Source organism: Balaenoptera physalus (genome assembly GCF_965194825.1).
Source record: "Balaenoptera physalus genome assembly, chromosome: 16".
Classification (NCBI taxonomy): domain Eukaryota; kingdom Metazoa; phylum Chordata; class Mammalia; order Artiodactyla; family Balaenopteridae; genus Balaenoptera; species Balaenoptera physalus.
Genome location: NC_138898.1, coordinates 51,402,199 through 51,421,367, shown reverse-complemented (window position 1 = coordinate 51,421,367; position 19,169 = coordinate 51,402,199). Strand labels below are relative to the sequence as shown.

Genomic DNA, 19,169 nt, shown 5'->3' with positions numbered 1-19,169 from the left:
ATCTTCCTATTTAATATACAGAACCTGAGCCCTCGCTAGATCCCATCAGAACCCTTGGGAGGGCCCTGCTGTTTCAGTTCCACATTCCCCGGGTGGGCCGTGTGCACAACAGTCTGGAGGCACTGCCATCAGGGTGGACATGGGGCCTGGCACGTGGTCACACCTGGCGGTCCCCTCTCCTGCTGCCTGCACCCGGCTCCAGAGCTCCCAGTGATGCCCAGCCCTGAAACGGGGCCTGGCTCTCCCATCTTCCCCCGCGGGGAGACAGCAGGCAGGTTTCCCATAGCGTGTCAGAACCTGGGACCCCTCACAGCACCAGAAGGCAGCCCTGAGAGTGAGACGCTGGCGGGCGGGGCTGCGCCGCGAGGAGCCTCAGGGAGCCTGCTCGGCCCACGCTCTTCTCTTCCGCCCGCATGGCAATGGCACGGCCCTCACAGCAGAGAAGGTGCGGCCTGAGGGCTTCCCCTGAGCTGACCAGCTGTCATCGCGCGGCCCTCGTGGCTCAGCAGTCTGCCCGAGGTCACCCGACAGGCACCCACCCTGCCAGCTCCCGTAACTTGGTCTCACTGCTTGGGAGGGAGTGGCCAGCAGGGCTGGGGTGGGGGGCTGTGGAGGAGCTGAAGGGACAGTTAGGGGCGTGGTTTCCGCCTCCTGCGACCCCGCTCTGAAAAAACAAACACGGGGAGGGGGAAGGGTAAGCTGTGACAAACTGAGAGAGTGGCATGGACATATATACACTACCAAACGTAAAATAGATAGCTAGTGGGAAGCAGCCGCATAGCACAGGGAGATCAGCTCGGTGCTTTGTGTCCACCTAGAGGGGTGGGATAGGGAGGGTGGGAGGGAGACACAAGAGGGAGGAGATATGGGGATATATGTATATGTATAGCTGATTCACTTTGTTATAGAGCAGAAACTAACACACCATTGTAAAGCAATTATACTCCGATAAAGATGTTAAAAAACAAACAAACACAGATCAGAGTTCCCGTGGAGTGCAGGTGCTTCGGCAGGAGCTTGGCCCCAGGTCACGCGTGTGACGAGGCCGCGTCTTCCTCGGCCAGCAGCATTTCCACAGCATTACCTCTCTGTGAGGCAGCCCCGAGCACGTCGTTGTTAACAACTCTTAAAACCAACGTGCTTAGGACATGACGTGTGTAACATTCCATGAAAGAAGTTTAAGAAAGCGAGAATTCACCACCTTTTCATGTGGACTTGAGCTTTCGTAATCGTTCTGTTAAGTTTTCAGTCTTGGCTCAGGGGCTGCGTGTGCTTGTGGTCCTGGCAGGTCAGCGTTCTGGGTGAGACATCCTACAGGCAGCTGCAGCTCTAGGTATTGAGTGTGCTTTTCTGACGTCTGAGTCTGAGACTCTTTCTCTTTGTGGCGTCCCTGGCAGATGCTTGGTGGCTGTGCCTGGAGCCCATGAGCTCTCAGGGGAGGGGCTGGACCGAACGGTGTTCTCTGACTTAACAGAAAGTGTCCAAACGAATGTCTAGTGTCAGTTCAGGAACTGGTCGGCGGGCACAGGGCCTCAAGCTCAGGCAGGCTGCCACTTGCAGTGGCCGTTGGCCATGGGTGCCCGGCCTCAGGATCACGTTCTCAGGCTCACGGCTGCTCCGATTGGTCTGCTCCCACAGGCATCCCTCAGTCCCCAGGGGTGTGGCACCCTGCCCAGCAGCTGGCAGTGCGGTCTTGAGTCTCTTACTCAGTGTGACTTTGTAAGCTATATAAATCATGCTATAAGTGAGAGAGTCCTTATTTAAGAGGAGTAAGTACAGTATTTTTATTTTTGGCTGTGCTGCGCAGCTTGTGGGATCTTAGTTCCCCAACCAGGGATCGAACCCAGGATCCTGCAGTGAAAGCGCCAAGTCCTAACCACTGGACCTCCAGAGAAGTCCCACTACAGATTTTTTAATAACTTATTTTCATTGTAAAACTTGGAAAGTAAAAACAAAAGAAAACGAATACTAGCAGCTGAATGGTTACGTAAATCTATAATATCAATATTATAGAACTCTAAGATTGAATTTCTGCACATGCAGAGCTATTAAGAAAAACTAGATGTCAGATCCCCAGGAATTTGGAGGTTCCCTCTTGCTCTCTGCTGCCCTAGGTGAATAGTGTCAACACTGCAGTGCCCTGGGGAAGACTTGGCGAGGAGTCTCCCAGCCCCTCATCCCTGCAAAGCACAGGGGTCGAGATGGGGACACAGGATGGGGCGCAGGAGCCCAGGGGTCTGAGGCTCTTCCAGGGCGGCTCCCATCTGTGCCCACAAGGGTGTGTGTTCCCCCTCCATCCATCCCTCTCTCCCTGTCTGTCCTCTTCAGTGCCATTTTCCATCCTGAGTGGCAGTGCCCACAGCTGACGGCATGCCCGAATGACATTTAGGTACTTTTGCGGTGGTGAGTTTTGTGGTGAACTCCCAGAGGTTTTTTGTGTTAAAGTGCAGGGTGGCTTAGTCGCCCGTTTTCTCAGTTATGACCAGACATACTCAGCATTCTGGTTTGGACAAGTCAATAAGACAAGAAAATAAATGTGACTAGTGTCTTTCAGAATTAAAGTGATCGAATATTTATGTTTATAGATGTAGTTATGGTAATTCTCAGAGAGTCAAAGGAAATTCTATTAGTTTAATGTCAGAATTTATTAAGACACCAATAGCAAGATAAGCGAAAACCAAGAGCTCTTCTGTACAAGGGCAACATTCCCTTTGAAAATATGATGGAAAATACGGCAGTAAGATTGAGAAATAGGAAAACTCAACTGAAAAAAACCCAAAATTTTTATCGATAAGCATAAAAGAAAGTGGAACTAGTGCCAGGATTCCCGGTGGTCTCCGCGGCACTGGCATTGTGCCCCTCCTCACCACACACCCGCCACACTCGGGTGGCGAACCCAGCCTCCATCCGTCTGCACCCTCTTGCCGCGCAGCCTGCCCAGGGCCCAGCCACGCTTGCTCGGACTCAGCAGGGACAGGAGGGGCTCTGGGGGCCGCTCTGGGTCGGGCGGCCCTGACAGCACCTCACCTGCCCGGCCTCATCCCGGGCTCGGGGCTCCTGGCCTTTGCTTGCTTGTGATTTGTCTCCCCAAGCGTGAGGTTTCCGCAGTGCTGCCAGTGCCGAGAGGTAACGTATGGCCTTGTACCCACAGGAGGAAGAAGGTGAGGATGGTGATGTGTCCTCTGGCCCCCCAGGGGCCAGTCATAAGCTGCCTTCGGCCCCGGCCTGGCACCACTTCCCACCGCGCTACGCGGACATGAGCTGTGTGGGGCTGCGGGACGCACATGAGGAGAACCCCGAGAGCATCCTGGATGAGCACGTGCAGCGAGTCATGAGGACACCGGGCTGCCAGTCGCCAGGGCCCGGCCACCGCTCCCCGGACAGTGCGCACATGCCCAAGATGGGGGTGCTAGGGGGCACAGTGCCTGGGCATGGAAAGCACGTGCCCAAGTCGGGGGCGAAGCTGGACACAGCTGGCCTGCACCTCCACAGACACGGCCACCACCACAGCCACCATGGCTCAGCTAGGCCCAAGGAGCCAGCTGAGGCCGAGGCCTCCCGCCGGGTCCAGAGCAGTTTCGCGTGGGGCCCAGAGCTGCACGGCCACGCGGCCAAGCCCCGAAGCCACGTGGAGAGCATGGGCGCCGCCCCCACCACCAGTGACAGCCTGGCCTACAGGTGAGTGTTTGCGGCGGTTCCCTCTTTCTGCATCTGTGTCAGTGAGGCTGTGTGTGTCTCCAGGAGAAACGGGTCAAGGCGAGAGGCCGTATCTCCTGTGGCCTCTGTTCAGCCTTCAAGCCAGGATTCCCCTTTAAAAGTCATTAAATCACGGTCAGCCACAGAGACAGCAGGCACCTGGGTGCACTGGCCGCTGGAGCTCCGGCCTTGAAGCATGGTCGGGTCAGATGCGCCCGTTTCGGAGGGCAGTGTCTGGGTGAGGAAGGGTGGCCAGGCCCTGGATGCCGCCACCTTGGCTCCAACCCTCCCGGCCCATGCTGCCCGGACGCCTTCCTTCCTTTCCTTCCCACCATAGAGTCCGCCGAAACAACCCCACTCATGCCCGCAGAGCCAGGGCAGAGGCCCCACGTTCAGGGAGGGGCCCTTCCAGGCCACCCTCCCATAGCAATGCGGGTCTGGGCCAGCTGTCCAGCATCGGGCCAGCTGAAGTAGCAGGTGACCCGGGTCTTGCTCTTGCAGCGGGAAGGCAAGCATGACCTCCAAAAGAAACTCCAAGAAGGCCGAGTCGGGGAAGAGCACCAGCGTGGAGGCGTCAGGCCCCTCTGAGGACGCAGAGAAGAACCAGAAAATCATGCAGTGGATCATTGAGGGCGAGAAGGAGATCAGCAGGCACCGGAAGGCTGGCCACGGGTGAGAAGCCGTGTGCGGGCGTGGGCCGTGTGTGGGCGTGGGCCCTGTGCAGGTGTGGACACAGGCGTCCAGAGCCACCCTGCCAGCCTCTAGCGCCCCTCTGCCAGCATCCCGAGCAGCTGGTCTTAGTGCAAGCCACATGCCACAGAAGCAGGAATTCCTTGGAATTAGGTCCAGTCCATGGCAGCATGAGGTCAACGCCTGCCTGTGTGGACCCTGTGATGGGGTGGGGGTCGTCAATGAGCTTCAATGTCCTGGGCAGGAGTGCCCACTGGTGGGGTCAATCTGAAGTCGCTGCAGCGCCCCCGCCCCCCGCCCCACCTGGGTGGGGGGGCCTGCTGCCACGTGGCTGCTCTCCTGTGAGAAGGAGCTAAGACAGGGCCTGCACGAGGAACCTTATGGGCCTGACCTGCTTGTCCTCCGGCTGCCGGGGGCAGTTCTCATCTGGTCTGCGTCCCTCTGAGCTCTGTGTCGGTCTTAGTGTCACCCCTATCCCCTTCGTGGTGGAGACAGGGCTGGGCGGGGGGCCTGGGGCTGGTGGGGTTGGCCCATGGGCGGACTTCCCTGGCCCTCGCCGTTCCTGGGCATTCCTGGGAAGGGCCAAGTGGTGTGTGTGAGGCAGGTGAGGCAGGTCATTGGCGACACGGGGTCCCTGTGTCTTGTGTCCACATAACCTTGGAACAAGCCCCCTGTCAGCGTGCAGACCCTTTGCAGTCACAGAGCCTGACCTGGTTGGGGGGGGCCTCTCTGGGAGCCCCTCTCTTGTTCTGGTGGGGGTGGATTTTTGGCTTCTCTGGATTTCTCTCTTTTGCGATTTTCACAGGGACTGGCTCTGTCCTTGGCCGCTCCCCCAACCCCAAATGGAGGGTTGGAGAGTTTCTGTGGGTAAAGAGTAAGAGTCTAGAAACAGCCTCCTGGGTTTGGAAGGCTCCTGCCCTCTGGCTGGGCTGCGGGTTCTATCAAATGCTGATGCTGCAGCGTCTCCACCAGGCGCTTCTTGGGATCTGTGGGCCCAGGGGAGGTGAGGCCTGTAGAGGGGAGGATGGGGGGGAGGTGGGGGCAGGGAGTGAGGGGTAGGGGGACGGGGTGAGGTCTCCCTGTGGCCGGCCTTGTGGGACTTTTTAGGAGGAGTCCACCTCCCTCTGGGGTACATTCCCTGGGCAGTTCTGGCATCACAAGGGCACTGGGTCAACCCACTCCCCGCAGGGCCCCCTTCTTGGGATTCCCTCCTTTTTGCTCCTGGGGCTAAGCCCCCCTTTCTGAGACCTCCAGCCTAGCTGAGAGAGGCAGATGTTTTCACTCAGATTCCATTCAGTGGTTGAGTGACAGCAGGTCACACAGATGTAAAGCACGTTCTCAGTGTTTGATGACGGGGAGCATGATGTCACGTGGAGGGGGAAATCAGGAAAGATCACATGTTCAGAATTATGCTAATTACGTCAAGTATTTTTGTTTTTCTTTTTAACTTATTTATATTGGGCTGCATTGGTGCTTCGTTGCTGCGCAGAGGCTTTCTCTAGTTGCGGCGAGCGGGGGCTACTCTTTGTTACGGTGCACGGGCTTCTCGTTGCCATAGGCTTCTCTTGTTGTGGAGCACGGGCTCTAGGACACGTGGGCTTCAGTAGTTGTGGCGCGTGGGCTTAGTTGCTCCACGGCATGTGGGATCTTCCTGGACCAGGGCTCAAACCCATGTACCCTGCATTGGCAGGTGGATTCCTAACCACTGCGCCACCAGGGAAGTCCCTGTGTCAAGTGTTTTTAATGGAGAAGGAAATACACTGAATATACCGAGAGTGGCTGTTGCTGAATTACATTTATTTTTTCTTTGAATTTCCTGACTGTTTCAGGTTTTTCACAAAGAGCACTTATTTTAATATCAAAATACTTTTCAATAACACTGAAAACTTTTCTTTAAAAGAAGTTTTCATGGGGAAGCAGAAAAAAAAAGTATTCACATAGGACGTGATTTATATTTCAATACACAAGTTTCCAGGAAGGACTGTACGTTCGAGGTGCAGGGGTCCGTGGGGGGCGTGGGCGCTGCTCACCTTGTTCTCTGGCCCCACAGGTCGTCCGGGGCAAAAAAGCAGCAGGCCCACGAGAGCTCCCGGCCCTTGTCCATCGAGCGCCCCGGGGCCGTGCACCCCTGGGTCAGCGCCCAGCTCCGGACCTCCGTGCAGCCCTCGCATCTCTTCATCCAGGACCCCACGATGCCGCCCAACCCGGCCCCCAACCCTCTGACGCAGCTGGAGGAGGCCCGCCGGCGCCTGGAGGAGGAGGAGAAGAGGGCCAGCAAGGCGCCCTCAAGGCAGAGGTACGGGACCTCGGGAGAGCAGGGCTGCCTGCTGTGTGGCCAAGTGCTGGGAGGGCAGGTGGTCATCACACTGTCCCTTTGGGGAGGGAGGGGGAGCCCTTCCTGTGTCTCAACTGCCCTGCGCATGTGCTCACTCACCCTCACCTTGGGACTGCTGGAGGTCACAGTCAGATGACCATTGGCTGCTGTGCTGGCTGAGCCAGGAGGGGGCGGTCCTGTGGGCTCCCAGCTGCCTCCACGAAGGGGGCCCAAAACATGTGGTTCACAGCTACACGGAGGGGAGCCCTGATGTCACGTGCAGGCAGGATGTCGGTGCTGAGATGTGCGCGGGTGTAAACTCTTCTGGAAAGACCCCAGCTCCACAGCCCTCCTCACTGTGCCCTCCTTGGCCTTCAGGGCCAGGGTGGCCCCAGGGGGGCAGGAAGGCCTCCCTTTTGTGGGGGACAGGTCGTCCCTCCAGGCTGGACCCTTGCAGCTGGGCCTTTGAGGTCACTTTTCCGGGCCTGCTGACCCATCAGGATTCCCAGGTGGATCAGGGTCTCTGAGGGGCCTGGAAAGCTGGGGAGTGTGGTCATCAAACTGCAGCCACTGTTTTCCTTGGATGTTACTGGCTCCCATTGCCCTCGGTCAGCTGGGCATCTGGGGTCTGGCCTCACCGTGTTTGGGTCCGTGCTGCTCTGGGGAAGCTGGCGTCAGGGTGCAGACCCTGCCCAGCGTCCGTCTCGGGCATAGCTGGAAGCCCACATGTGTCCCCCGGGTCACTGAAGGTGACCATGTTTACGCCTAGCTGTCTCACACCCTGTGATCTCATTCTTCAGCGCAGAGCCAGGGAGCAGGCTGTGCAGGCGGCCTCCCTGGTGCTAGCCTGTGAGCTGGAGGCCAGTGGGGCAGCAGCGGGGCCACCATGGGGGCCGGGGCGTGTGGACACCCTCCCTGCCCTGAGGACCCCCTGCAGGGGCTTCCTGGCCCATCGTCCTTGCTGCCCACTGTCTGTTCTTCCCGTGAGTACTCACAGGCCCTGCCCAGCGGCACGTCCTGTCTGGCTGGTGATGCTGAGCTGAGCCACATGGGCAGCTCTGGCACCTCCACGGTGGTCAGTCTAGGGCACATGGGCCTTTTGTAAACGGCTACAGACCAGAGAGCTGGGCCCTCCTTGTGGGGTGACCTCCACCCAGGCCGATGAAAGTAGAAGTCATGTTGGGGCCACAGAGCATCGCCCCCGGGGTGGAAGGCCACTGGGAGAGGAGCTGCCGGGCAGCGAGTCCCCTTCAGACAGAGCAGTGGCCGCGCTCCAGAGCCCGGGTCTGTGTCGAGTGCTGAGTAGGAAGAGCTGCACCCCAGGGAGGAGGCCAGGGCAGCTCCTCTCGGAAGGCGAAGGCTCCTCTGAGTGTGCACGAAGTGACAGGACCCCAGCATGTTCCCGGTGCCCAAGGCTCTGCCCAGATGAGGGTCTGGGAAACCTGGATGGATGGAAGCAGCGTTGGCCTCTCAACTCATCCTGATGGAGCCCTGATCCTCCCGCTCTGCTCCACAACCCAAGGAGGGCTTTGGTGTCCTGTCGGCTGCACACAGTGGGAGCCTCGTCTGTGGTGACAGAGCGTCTTGGGAGCCCCTGCTCCGTCTGCCCGCTGGTCTCCTGTGGTCACCGCCAACCGCTGCTGGAGGCCCTGCCCAGGCCCACGCGGCTCACTGACGCCGTTGTTCCCTAGGTATGTGCAGGAGGTCATCCAGCGGGGGCGCTCCTGTGTCAGGCCAGCGTGCACGCCCGTGCTGAGCGTGGTGCCAGCGGTGTCCGACCTGGAGCTCTCCGAGACAGAGTACGTGCGCTCCCCCCGGGTCTTGCCGGTACCGCCCAGCCGTACCGCGCCTCCGGCCAGGTGCTACAGTGGCGCAGCTGTGCCCGCGATGGGAGCTCAGGCACTGCACCTGAAGAGTTGGGTCTGCAAGTGTATCTCTGTCAAAGGAACCGCTGACCGTCCACGTGGTGACAAGTGACCAGCGGGCCAGAGAGGAGGTCCACTCGCCTCCCGCACTCTGGCCTCATGTCCCCACCAGGCCTTGGGACTAGCTGGTCAGCGACCTGCCCGGCTTGATGCGGTCGGTGCAGCCCTGACTCCCCTGGCGCTGCTGACCGGAAGCGTCAGCCCCGGGCGCTTGTGCACAGCAAGCGGGCTCTGTTCTCACGTGGACCACAGGCACCTGCGGTCCCTGGGCATACGCGGGCCAGGCTGGGCGCTGGGGAGCCAAGAGCCGTATGTAGACAGTGCTGGCCACCCTGTTCCTGCACTTCTGCTCAAGACAGAGAAGAAGGAAGGGACCCCCACCTCAGCCTTGCCGGGCTGACCCCAGACAGTACATCATCACACCCGGCTGAGTGTCCTGAGGGGCTCACGACCTCCCCATAGGTCACTCCTCCAGTGGCCCCCGGAGAAGCAGGGACTCGGCGTCCCTTCTGTAGAGAATGGACCCCACAGGAACCCCAGCTGGGCTCCCAGGACAGCCTGGGCTTGAGGTCGCAGGACTGAGGGAAGGGAAGTGGGCGCTGGGAGCCTGGCTCAGGCAGTGGATGGCCACACAGCTGAGGTGACCACCTGCTCTGTGCCCTGGAGCACCGGGGCGGGGGGGTCCCCAGGGAGAGTAGAGCCTGCTGTGAGCTCAGGTGGTCTTCCTGACGTGACACTGACGTGCCCAGCTGGCCAGGGCAAAGGCTGTGCCAGGCTCCACATGCGCAGCTCTGGAGCGGTCACAGGACTGGACGCTAGAGGAGACGGGTGCTGCCTGAGCCTGGGCAGGAGGCGCTGCTGGCCTCAGCCCTCTCTGGAAGTGTGGCTGGCTGCTGCCTATGGTCTTGTGACAAGCTCTCTGCCATGAGGCAGATCCATGTCAGGATCCGTCACAGTTCTGTTCGTCCAGTCCCCGGCCTTAGGTGTTTCTGAAGTTTGGGGCTGTAGGCCTTACTAGGACACGAACAGTTTAGCCCAGCCTCGAGGCGGGGGCTGTGGCGGGTCCCGTGGCCTGGCTGTCTCATGCAGCCCAGCAGAGGCATCCGCTGTGGGTTCCGGCTCTGAGAAGCCTGCTCGCCCAACTTCACGTGGTCTGGGTAGTGGGTGCTGCCCGCCAGGCAGCTCAAGCCACAGTGAGACCAGGGCCTCGCAGTGGGTGGTGGGCAGGCCGAGGCGCTGGTCGGACAGTTGGTGGGCAGGCAACGAGCTGCTGTCCGCGTGGGTCAGGGCATGTGGCTGGTGCAGGACTGGAAACCTGGGCTGAGGCGCCACGCGGGGTGAGCCCCCACCCCCGGGGCTGGACGTGGCTATGTGGGTGGGGCGGGCATCAGGGCCTGTGGATGTGTGGCACTTCTGAGCATGGCGCAGCCCACCCTGCAGGCCCTGCTCTGTCATTTACTGGGGGGCCTGGGGCTCAGCAGTCACCGCTGCTTCTCCGCCCCCCAGGACAAAATCACAGAGGAAGGCAGGCGGTGGGAGTGCCCAGTCGTGCGACAGCATCGTCGTGGCCTACTATTTCTGTGGGGAGCCCATCCCCTACCGGACCCTGGTGAGGGGCCGTGCGGTCACCCTGGGCCAGTTCAAGGAGCTGCTGACCAAGAAAGGCAACTACAGGTGAGAGGCAGGGGTGGGGTCCGCTCAGGAGACAGTGCTGTGTGCTCGCGCCTTGCTGAGTCCTTGCCTCCACCTGTCTGGCCATGGGCTGTCAGCGTGAGCCCCGTGACGGATGGGGTATGGGTGGTCTCAGGTGGCTGAGGGCTCCAGGCCGAGCAAGGGGTCTGGAGGGTCTGTTGGTCCCCATGCTGGTGTGACCTGAGTCGGCCTCATCTCAGCCTCCTAACCATCCTCCGCAGGTCTGCCCTGGGCCGCCCTGCCGGCCTGAGACCAGCCCCTGCAGGCTCCTCATCGGGCTCTGTAGGTCGGGTGGGGCCCATGGGGTCTCGGCTGGGGTCAGCCCACAGTGGGCTTGCCTGGGTGGTTTGCTGTGGCTACTGGAGAGGGCCTGGGCCGAGTGCAGGTGCTTTAGCCCAGTGGAGAGGACAGAAACCCCACGCCCACCCACTCCTCCCCCACAGCACCTAGAGGCCGGGGCAGGGACCCCGCATGTGGTCACCGCACGTGTCCAGCACCGGCACTCAGGCACCGGGCAGAACCGGCTCGCATGCCCTGCAGGAGGTGTCGGGGGCGGCCGCCGAACTGCCAGATGCTGCCGCCCTCACCGCCCCTCCCGCCCGCAGATACTACTTCAAGAAGGTGAGCGACGAGTTCGAATGCGGCGTGGTGTTCGAGGAGGTGCGTGAGGACGGGGCCGTGCTGCCCGTCTTCGAGGAGAAGGTCATCGGCAAGGTGGAGAAGGTGGACTGACCGGCGGGCCTGGCCTCCGCGCTGCGCACCACGAGGGCCTGTGCCGGGTTGCGAGAGTGTGGCAGACACACAGCTGCTGGCGGAAGGCCGGGTGCTGCCCACCTCACAGTCGCCACCCCTTTGGTCCATCTCTGTCCAGGAGGGCGGGGGTCCCTCTGGGGTCCCACAGGCTTCCACTCACTCCTCTGCAGGACACTCAAGAGCCCACCCAGCAGGGAGCCCACCATGGGGCCGCCTTGAGACCCTCCCCCACGGCCCCCTGCTGCTAACCGCGGACGCCCCTGGCGCTCACCCCACAGGCTCTGCTTCTCCTTCTGGGACTCGCCCGCCATGGCCTGCCCTGGTCAGGCCTGTCCCAGAGCCGGGGTGCAGGGGGCCCCATGGGGCCTCTGTCCATTGTACATGTCACCGAGTGCCTTCAACACAGCTTGTCTCTTGCCTCACTGTGTGGACCTGGCGACGGAGCACCGAGGCCCAAGCGTGGGCTCAGCGGGTCCCGGGCCCCTCCCTCCTAAGGGCCCATGTAAATATGTACATTTCTCAGGCCTGGGCCAGCGGGGAGGGGCTGCCCCAAGCCCGTTTTTCATGCGCTGACTTGTACAATTATCTTTTCAAAGGTACTTGGATAATAATGAAATAAAACCATTTTTGAATCTTCCCTGGCTGTGGACTGCACCTGTCCAACGTGGCTGGTGGGAATGCCCCTCGGCTGGCTCCTGGGATGTGTGCCCTGTCTCCCAGCCACCAAAGAAAGTCAGGCCAGCCTCCGTGGCGGGGAGGGGGGGCCATGGAGCAACGCTAGCAGAGCTTGGGAGAGAGAGTGGGCCCAAAGCCAGCAGCAATGCCATGCTCCCCCTTCCTGCCCCAGTGGAGCCTCAGACCTGAGCCAGGGACCCATCTTCCATCCAAGATGTGAAGGACCCAGGAGGCTGAGATTGGGCCCAAACCAAGGGCCAGGGTGCCTGCCTTGCTTAGGAACCACACACACAGTCCAGGACCAGAGCTCTTTATTCACAGCCCACAGCTTCCATGGGCACCAAGGGACATGGCTCCCCGGGTGGGCGCTGACAGCGGTGCAACTACAGCTCGTCCTTGGGCTCCGTTGTGTTTTCTGGCATCTCCTGGAAAGGGTCACAGAGACTCAGCTGGAAGCTGCACCCTCAGCCCATCCCAGCCCATGTCACAGCCATGCGTCCAGAGGACTCGTCCAGAGACCTGGAGCCTTGGGACAGAGACACCCACCGGGAAGGGGGCTCCGGGCACCTCCGTGGGCTCCTCTGCAGGCAGCTCACCCCCGCTGTCCAGAAACTTGGAGAAGGTCTCCAGGTCCCTGGTGCCTTTGTATTCAATCACCTGAGGAAGGACGGGCGGGTCTGGGGGACACACTGTCCGGGGTCTAAGGCCAGCCCTCCGAGGCCACGCCCCATCTCCAGCCGAGGTCTGAAGAGCCTAGACTGAGCCCAGACCAAGGATGGGTCCTGCCTCACCTTCCGACCGGGCCCCGCGGGGAAGTACTTGAGGGTGGGGAAGCCGTGCACAGGGAGGGCCTCCAGCTCGTTGGCCGTGGCATCCAGCTCGGCGATGACGATGTCCTCGTGGTCCCTGTACTTCTCAGCCAGTGCCTCCCAGGCTGGGGCCATCTCTTTGCAGTGGGTGCACCATGGGGCATCTAGGACAGGGGGGCATCAGCACAGCCAGCAGGGTCCCTGCTGCCCACCAGCCCACTGCCCTCTGCACTCACAGAACTTGATAAACACGTTCTTGGTTTCATCAAAAGCCACCTGCTCGAAATTCTTGCCCACGAGGGTCTTGACTGGCCGCTGGTCCCAGTCGGGGGGGACCTCCTGGCTCAAGTGATAAGGCTGGGAGAACCGGCCAGGTGCTTTATTGGGGGTCTCTCCCAAGAGCCGCTGCTCGCACCCCCGCCCCCCAACTGGGCAGTCCAGCAGCGGACCTTGACCTCCCCACCCAGGACTGCGTGGCAGAAGGCTGCAACCGAGGTGGCGGTGACTGGCCCCCTGTCCGCAGGCATGTACTTCTTGGTGGTCTCAGTGTTGATGAAGCGTAGGGTGGGGGCCTCCTCGGCCTTGAGGCCGAAGTACTGGAGCACGTGGTCGTTGTTGGTGCCCACGTCCACCACCACAAACAGCACCTGCCAGCAGGGAGTCCGCGTGGGCGCCCCGCCTCCCCACCACCACCCCACCCCCCACCCTGGGCTGAGCCAGTACCTGCCCCCGGAAGCCGGGAGCCGCCTCCCGGAAGCCCGCCAGCAGCTCCCGGTGGGGGGCCAGCGTCTGGTTGACGAACAGCAGCAAGTGGTTAAGGATCCTGGCTGCAAAGATCTTACGGGACGTCTGCGGGGGCAAGTGGTGCTCGTGGGCTACTCCTGCGCTCGCCTCCCATCCTCCGCTCCGACCCGCACCTGCCCTCCGGTCCCACTCACCTGGCTGTTGAACTCCGTGACCAGGTGCATGCTGTGCGTGAGGAGGAAGCGTGACAGATCCCCCTGGTCCAGGCCCAGCTCCTCATCCACTGGGAAGTCTGCCCGCCCCTCGTCATACTGGACAACGCCGGGTGGGTCAGCAGGAGCCATCGCCCTGACTCCGACCCCCACTTCCGCCCTGACTCTGGGCCTGACCCACCTTTTTGAAGAGGACCACGGTGTCCTTGGTGAGGCCGAACTTCTGAAAGAGCTGAGGCTGGTTGGTGAGGCCAAAGCTCACGTCCAGGGCATCCTGGGCCAGGGCCAGGAAGGTAGCCACATCCTTGTCCTGCAGGTCCTAAGGGGCCCGAGCCTATGAGGCCAACTGGCCTCACAGACCCTGCTCCCAGGCCCGGCCCCCGTGCCACCAGCTCACCTGGAAGAAGCCAATGACCACCACATCCCGGGCATCTATCAGCGCTCGGGCGCCCTCCTCATCCTCCAGCCGCGTGGCACTGGGCCCCACCCGCCGCCTCAGCCACTCAGCGATGCCCTCGGCCTCCCAGGGGCCTGCAGAGATTCCCCTCAGCCTGGGCCAGCCCTGCCACCCGCCCACCCGCCCATGCCCACTCCCCGCACCAGTGTACTCCTCTGGGTGCGTGTGGTTCCCGTCACGGAAGAACTTGAGCGTGGGGTACTCTGTCACCGCAAACTCCTCGGCCAACTCTGGCTCTGCGGGCCCGTCCACCTTGGCCAGCCTGACTTTGGCCGACTCTGCTGCCAGCAGGGCAGCCGCCTTGCTGTACTCAGGGGCCAGTGCCTTGCAGTGCCCACACCACGGGGCGTCTGGGGGACAGGGCCATGAGCGCCCCAGGCCTCCATGGCCCCAGTCGCAGCCCCTGCTCCCGCCCGGCCAGAGCTCGCCGACCTTGGGGCCAGTCAGGTCCAGCAGGGAGCAAGCATGTCCTGTCCACACCTCCCTCATCAGGGGCCCACCTGAGCCTTGGCCACATGGAGCCCAAGCACTGGAGACCAGCCTCCTCAAGGCCCCCAGCTTGGGGAGGCAGTGGCCAGTACTGTCCTGACAGTGAATTTAGGAGGAATTTTCCATTGCCGCCCCCTGAGGCCGGCTCCCGGCCGCCTGCCTGTTGAGGCCTGCCGGCTAAGAATGGCTCTCACGTGTGAAAAGCTTGTAAAAACCCAGAAGAATGTGCAAGCCTGAATGCTGGCTGGCCCTTTACGGAAGAGTTTGTAGAAGGACAATGACCGTGGGCCTCCCCTGCACCTGTGCCCTTCACCACTGTGAGGCTGGGCCCCCAGGCCCAGCTCAGCCCCAGGGCTGTGCCTCGGGTGTCTTCTGACGGAGCTCCAGGAGCACGGTGGGGGCGAGTGGCCCTGGCATGGGGGGGCAGAACCCCCCAGGTGGCCCCTGCGGGTCTCCCAGCCCCACCGGCCCCAAGCACTCACAGAACTCCACCAGCAGGGCAGGGTGCTCCCGCAAGGCCAGGCCAAGGGTCTGCCGGCTCAGCACCAAGATCCCATCCTCCTCCGGGGGCTCCTCCTCCGGGGGCTCCTCCAAGGCACCCTCGGGCCCTGGCCCCCGTCCCCACAGGCCTGAGGCCCCGAGCAGCAGCAGCAACACCGGCAGGAGCTGGCCGTCCATGGCAGTGCCGGGGCCCACGGGGCGGGGGCAGATAAGGGGGTGGGGGGCCAAGCAGCTGCCGCCACGTGGCACACAGGCCTGGTTGCAGGGAAGATAAGGCTGGGAGGCCCCCCCACCCCGGGGGCGGGGAGGCAGACAGGCGACACCGAGGGCACCGAGACAGAGCAACGTTTAATAGGACTGTTCAGGGCACAGTGCCAGGCCTGGGGAGGGGGCATCCCGGGACAGGACAGAGGGCAGGGGGGTCTGGCCACTGAGGGGGCCGGGGAATGGTCAGGGGTCCCTTGCAGCGACTGACAGAGGTGGGGGAGACCAGGACTGCAAGTGGGAACACAGCCCTGGGGCAGGGGGCGCTCAGCTCTCCCAGTCCTGGCAGATGTGGAGGCCCCACTCCCAGGACAGGTGGGGGGTCCTGTCGTCATCGGTGAAGAAGGACGTGACCACGTAGGCACCCCGCACCAGCACGCCCCGGGGCGCCTCCTCCAACGGAGTCACAAACTCGTACTCCTGGGCACTCGGACCATAGCTGCCCACCATGTAGACGGCTTTGTCCACTGGGGGAGGGTGAGGGCGTCAGGGGCTGCCCTCTGCCCCACTGGCCCCCACCCCGAGCCTTCCCCCTGGGCTGCCCCCTCCACGCGGCCCTCACCTCGCAGGCCCTGGCGGTAGGTGTGATGCAGACACTTGAGGCCACTGACGATCTCCTTATTGACCTGAGGGACAGAGGGTGTTAGGGGGAACCTGGGGGGCTGGACCTGTGGCTGGCTGGTGTCCCCCGTGACAGCTCCCTCACCTTGAAGGTAATCTTCACTTTGTAATCAACACCCTCCTTCAGGACAAACACCTGGTTTTTCAGCGCAGCCAACTCCCCTGTTAGGGAAAGTGCAGCTAAGTGTGAACTCCTGTGATGGCTGAGACCCTGCCCCAGGAGCCCCCATGGGGGGCCCGTACCTGTGAGGTCTAGGTCTGAGTACTTGGAATTGGGCATGGGGGGGGGGTCCTAAGAGGTCCATGGCAACGAGCCCAGGTCTCTACCCCAAAGATCAGTTTGTATTTTGCGGAGGGGGTTACCTGTGAGGTCCCTACCTGGGGCTCAGGGTCGCACCAGGCATCCTGGGAGTTACCTGTGAGGTCCATGGTGATGGGCCCTGGGGCCTGCTCAGACATCAGTGTCAGGCTGGTCACCTGCACGTTGGGCAGGCTTGGGTCTGAAGAGAAACCAGAAGTGTACAGGTGCCCTAACCCTAACCCACCCTCCCCCACCAGCCCAGGGCGTGGGCATACCCACGACAGGCGGCTCAGGCCCCAGCAGCACCCGCTTGTACTTGACCAGGCTCTCGTCGTCCGGGTCCAGCTGCTGGATCTCCAGGAGGCTCTTCCTCCCCGGGGCCCGGTACTCTGGCACGGCCTCATCCAGCACCTCATCTGGCGGCAGCTGCCCCTTCTCCTTGTCAGTCAGGAGGACTGGGGGTTGGGGAGGGTGTGTGAGCAGCTGCTGCCAGCTGACCTGGCATTTGCTGGAGCCTGCCCTCTGGCCAGCTGGACCTCCCACTGCCCAAAGGAAGGAACTTAACAGGAGTCCGGTGAGGGCTCTGGGAGAGGGGTGGGCCGAGAAGATGCAGAGCAGCGCCCAAACCCAGACTCTTCGGGAAGGGCCTGGGGAGTGGAGAAGGCTCCCAAGAGATGGAGGCAGGTGATCCCTGGAGGCTCCAGCTGCATCCTCCTGGCCCAGCCATTCATCCCAGGCCCCTCCCTGACTGTAGGGGGAAGGAAGATCCCAAATGGGGAACAGCCCCAACGGATAGGGTCCACCACTACGGAGTGGTGACTACTGAGGTCTTCTCTAGAGCAGAGGCTCTGCCTTTTCGCTGCTCTCCAGGGTCCCCAGTGCCCTAGGCCTCTTCCCATAGTCCCATAAGGCTCTCGGACACCTCTCAGGGTCCCCACCACCCTGCTCAGGGACTGCGTTCCCTGAATGCCTCCCCACAGTCTTGGGAGTTCCTCCCCATAATGCTCCTGAAGGGTAGGGGTGGTTGTCTCTAAACCCCTCAGCTTATGCTCTGAGGCCACCTCCCCAGGTGCCTCCAGACCCAGTCAGCTAGGCCCCTTCCCCTGGCGCCTTAACGCAGGGGTCTTTCTGAGCCCTTCCCACAGTCCTAGGAGAAGCTCCCATGGTGCCTTGGGGCAGGGTCTTTCCGAGTCCCTGCCCACTGCGCTCCAGTCTTTCCCGGGATCCACACCCTCCCTGAAGGAGCCCCAGCCCCACCCAAGGGAGATGGGCCCTCAGGGGCAGGCTCCCACGGGGAGAGGGTCCCCCTGCCACCCTGGCTTCACAGACCCGCCCACTCTTGACCCCTTGCCCCATGAGTGGCCTGGACGAAGCCCCCCACCCCCGCCGCGAGGTCCCCACGAGCGCCCCCAAAGTTTCCGCGGGGGAGAAGCCGCCCCGCCCCGGGCTGAGCCCCCCGCCCACGTGGCCGCCCTGGCCCTAGCCAGGCCCGCTCACCTCGGGCGCACAGCGCCAGCCGGAGCAGCTCCAGCAGCTGCGCCCCCAGCTCACACGCGTCCAGGCCCAGCATGGTGGCCCGCGGCCCGGCCCCGCCGCCGAGCCGCCGAGGAGCCGCCGCCCGCCCCGCCGCCGCCCGGCTCGGCGCTCAGCCCCGGCGCGACTGCGGTGAGCTCATCCCGGCCGGGAGCGCCCCCCGCGCCCAGCGCCGCGCCCGCGCCGCGCGCCCCCAGCCGCTCCGCGGACCCCGCGCAGCCCCGCAGAGACGCGCGTGTCGCCCGCTTGGCGCCGGCACCCGGTCGTCCCCGCCGCGGGCGCACTCGGACCCCGCACAGCCGCCGCGGTCACGGTCCCAGCATCCCGCCCCGCCTGCACCCGGCTCTGGCCATCAGGGCTGCCCCACCCCACGGCGCCGCCCAGAGTCTGGGGAGTCTGCGGGGAAGCCCTCTGGGCGGGGCTGGTGGGGCTGGGGGCGCGAGTGGAGCAGGTGCGTCCCCTCCCCCAAGTCCCCAGGCTCTCGTTACCTGCAGGCAGTGCAGGCCGCACCTGGGGCCCGACAGCCCCCCACCCTCCCCCTACTCCCACCCCCGCTGGAGCTTATTTATGTCTGGGCAGAGGGGACTCCTGGAGTCTGCCCAGCCTTGGGGGGTGGGGGATGTTGTGTGTGTCTGCACAGCCTCCTGGCCCCGCACCCCAGAGGTTCACAGGCATCAGCACGGAGGGGCCAGTGTCCACACACACAGGGGCCGGGGTCCCCACACACAGTGAGGTGCAGTCTGGAGACACAGCCATTATTCCGGTGTTTATTGACTGGGCTGTGTGAGCGTGGCAGCGGGTGGAGGGGTCTTTGTATGCTCTGTGCTCAGAGGCCCCCGTCCTTGGGGAGAAAAGGACACTGATCTGAAACAGAAAAGGGTGGTGGAGTGCTGAGAGGGGCGCACAGAAGGGGCCTCCGGTCTTGATGCCTAAACAGACCTTGTGACAGGTAGATGGGGGTCAGCAGGGCAGGGGCAGGGGTGAGCTGGACCTGAGGCTGGGGACAGCTGGGTCAAAGTGGAGGGGGAGGCAGAACACCAGCTAGAGTCCCCCTGCTTCCTTACACCCCTCCGCCCCCCATTTCTGAGGACACCCAGGGATCAGATCTGCCCTGGCCCAAAGGAGCCCCCTCCCCATCTGAGAAGGAGGCCAGCAGGCCGTGGGTGCGGGAGGCACGTGGGCTAGGGTGGGGACTGCCCCCTTGGAGCTGCACCTGCCCACGGTCTTTCCAAGGCAGGATCTCCCCAGCCGGAGCCCAGCCCTTCTAGGGTCACATCCTACTGCCCCTTCCCTGGGGTGGTCAGGGAAGCCACTTGTCCCCAGGCTGGGGACAACTCTGGCCTCTGGGGGCCTTCAGCCTCTCTGGAAGCCCATCCATGCAGAGAGGACAGCCAGGCCTGGGGCCAGCCTGACCCCACCTGTGTGGGTGGGGCTGGGTGAGAGAATTTCACTGGCATGTAAGGGAGAATGGCACCCGGGAAGGGTAGAACCCC

General features: G+C 62.6%; 3 protein-coding genes across 7 annotated transcripts in view; 1 reads left to right on the top strand and 2 right to left on the bottom strand.

Annotated features, from left to right (window-relative positions):
- AXIN1 (axin 1) overlaps positions 1 to 11,707 on the top strand; it is a 57,203-nt gene extending 45,496 nt beyond the window's left edge. Inside the window, exons 6-11 of one of the 4 annotated variants that reach the window (XM_082429902.1) lie at positions 3,152 to 3,678; positions 4,198 to 4,368; positions 6,437 to 6,682; positions 8,392 to 8,499; positions 10,132 to 10,299; positions 10,923 to 11,707. In XM_082429902.1, the coding sequence (XP_082286028.1) occupies positions 3,152 to 3,678; positions 4,198 to 4,368; positions 6,437 to 6,682; positions 8,392 to 8,499; positions 10,132 to 10,299; positions 10,923 to 11,049 (1,347 nt within the window). In that variant the 3' untranslated portion in view covers positions 11,050 to 11,707. The other 3 variants (XM_082429904.1, XM_082429903.1, XM_082429905.1) reach the window with 3 other exon arrangements.
- A 332-nt stretch (positions 11,708 to 12,039) lies between these two features.
- PDIA2 (protein disulfide isomerase family A member 2) lies at positions 12,040 to 15,249 on the bottom strand (the record flags this gene model as incomplete). Of its 2 annotated transcripts, XM_082429906.1 has the most annotated exons (11): positions 14,939 to 15,234; positions 14,111 to 14,317; positions 13,908 to 14,041; positions 13,692 to 13,829; positions 13,493 to 13,609; positions 13,278 to 13,403; positions 13,004 to 13,201; positions 12,791 to 12,911; positions 12,537 to 12,718; positions 12,292 to 12,402; positions 12,040 to 12,170 (listed from the first exon to the last, which is right to left on the bottom strand). In XM_082429906.1, the coding sequence occupies exons 1-11, from the start codon at positions 15,132 to 15,134 to the stop codon at positions 12,129 to 12,131; spliced, it is 1,572 nt and encodes a 523-aa protein (XP_082286032.1). In that variant the 5' UTR covers positions 15,135 to 15,234. The 2 variants fall into 2 exon arrangements, with proteins under 2 accessions (XP_082286032.1, XP_082286033.1); XM_082429907.1 differs by lacking the exon at positions 12,040 to 12,170 and having other exon boundaries at positions 12,181 to 12,402; positions 14,939 to 15,249.
- Positions 15,250 to 15,286: 37 nt separating this feature from the next.
- ARHGDIG (Rho GDP dissociation inhibitor gamma) lies at positions 15,287 to 18,019 on the bottom strand. The gene is made up of 6 exons (XM_082429908.1): positions 17,641 to 18,019; positions 16,419 to 16,598; positions 16,259 to 16,342; positions 15,928 to 16,004; positions 15,784 to 15,847; positions 15,287 to 15,688 (listed from the first exon to the last, which is right to left on the bottom strand). The coding sequence occupies exons 1-6, from the start codon at positions 17,711 to 17,713 to the stop codon at positions 15,489 to 15,491; spliced, it is 678 nt and encodes a 225-aa protein (XP_082286034.1). The 5' UTR covers positions 17,714 to 18,019; the 3' UTR covers positions 15,287 to 15,488.
- Positions 18,020 to 19,169: the final 1,150 nt, after the last annotated feature.

What these genes read in the sequence shown, in the direction of transcription:
- ARHGDIG (XM_082429908.1), bottom strand. Translation starts at nt 17,713, where the DNA reads ATGCTGGGCCTGGACGCGTGTGAGCTGGGGGCGCAGCTGCTGGAGCTG. An exon ending in AAGTGAAGATTACCTTCAAG is followed by an intron (nt 15,848 to 15,927) that starts GTGAGGGAGCTG and finishes TCTGTCCCTCAG; the next exon opens with GTCAATAAGGAGATCGTCAG. An exon ending in CTACCGCCAGGGCCTGCGAG is followed by an intron (nt 15,689 to 15,783) that starts GTGAGGGCCGCG and finishes ACCCTCCCCCAG; the next exon opens with TGGACAAAGCCGTCTACATG.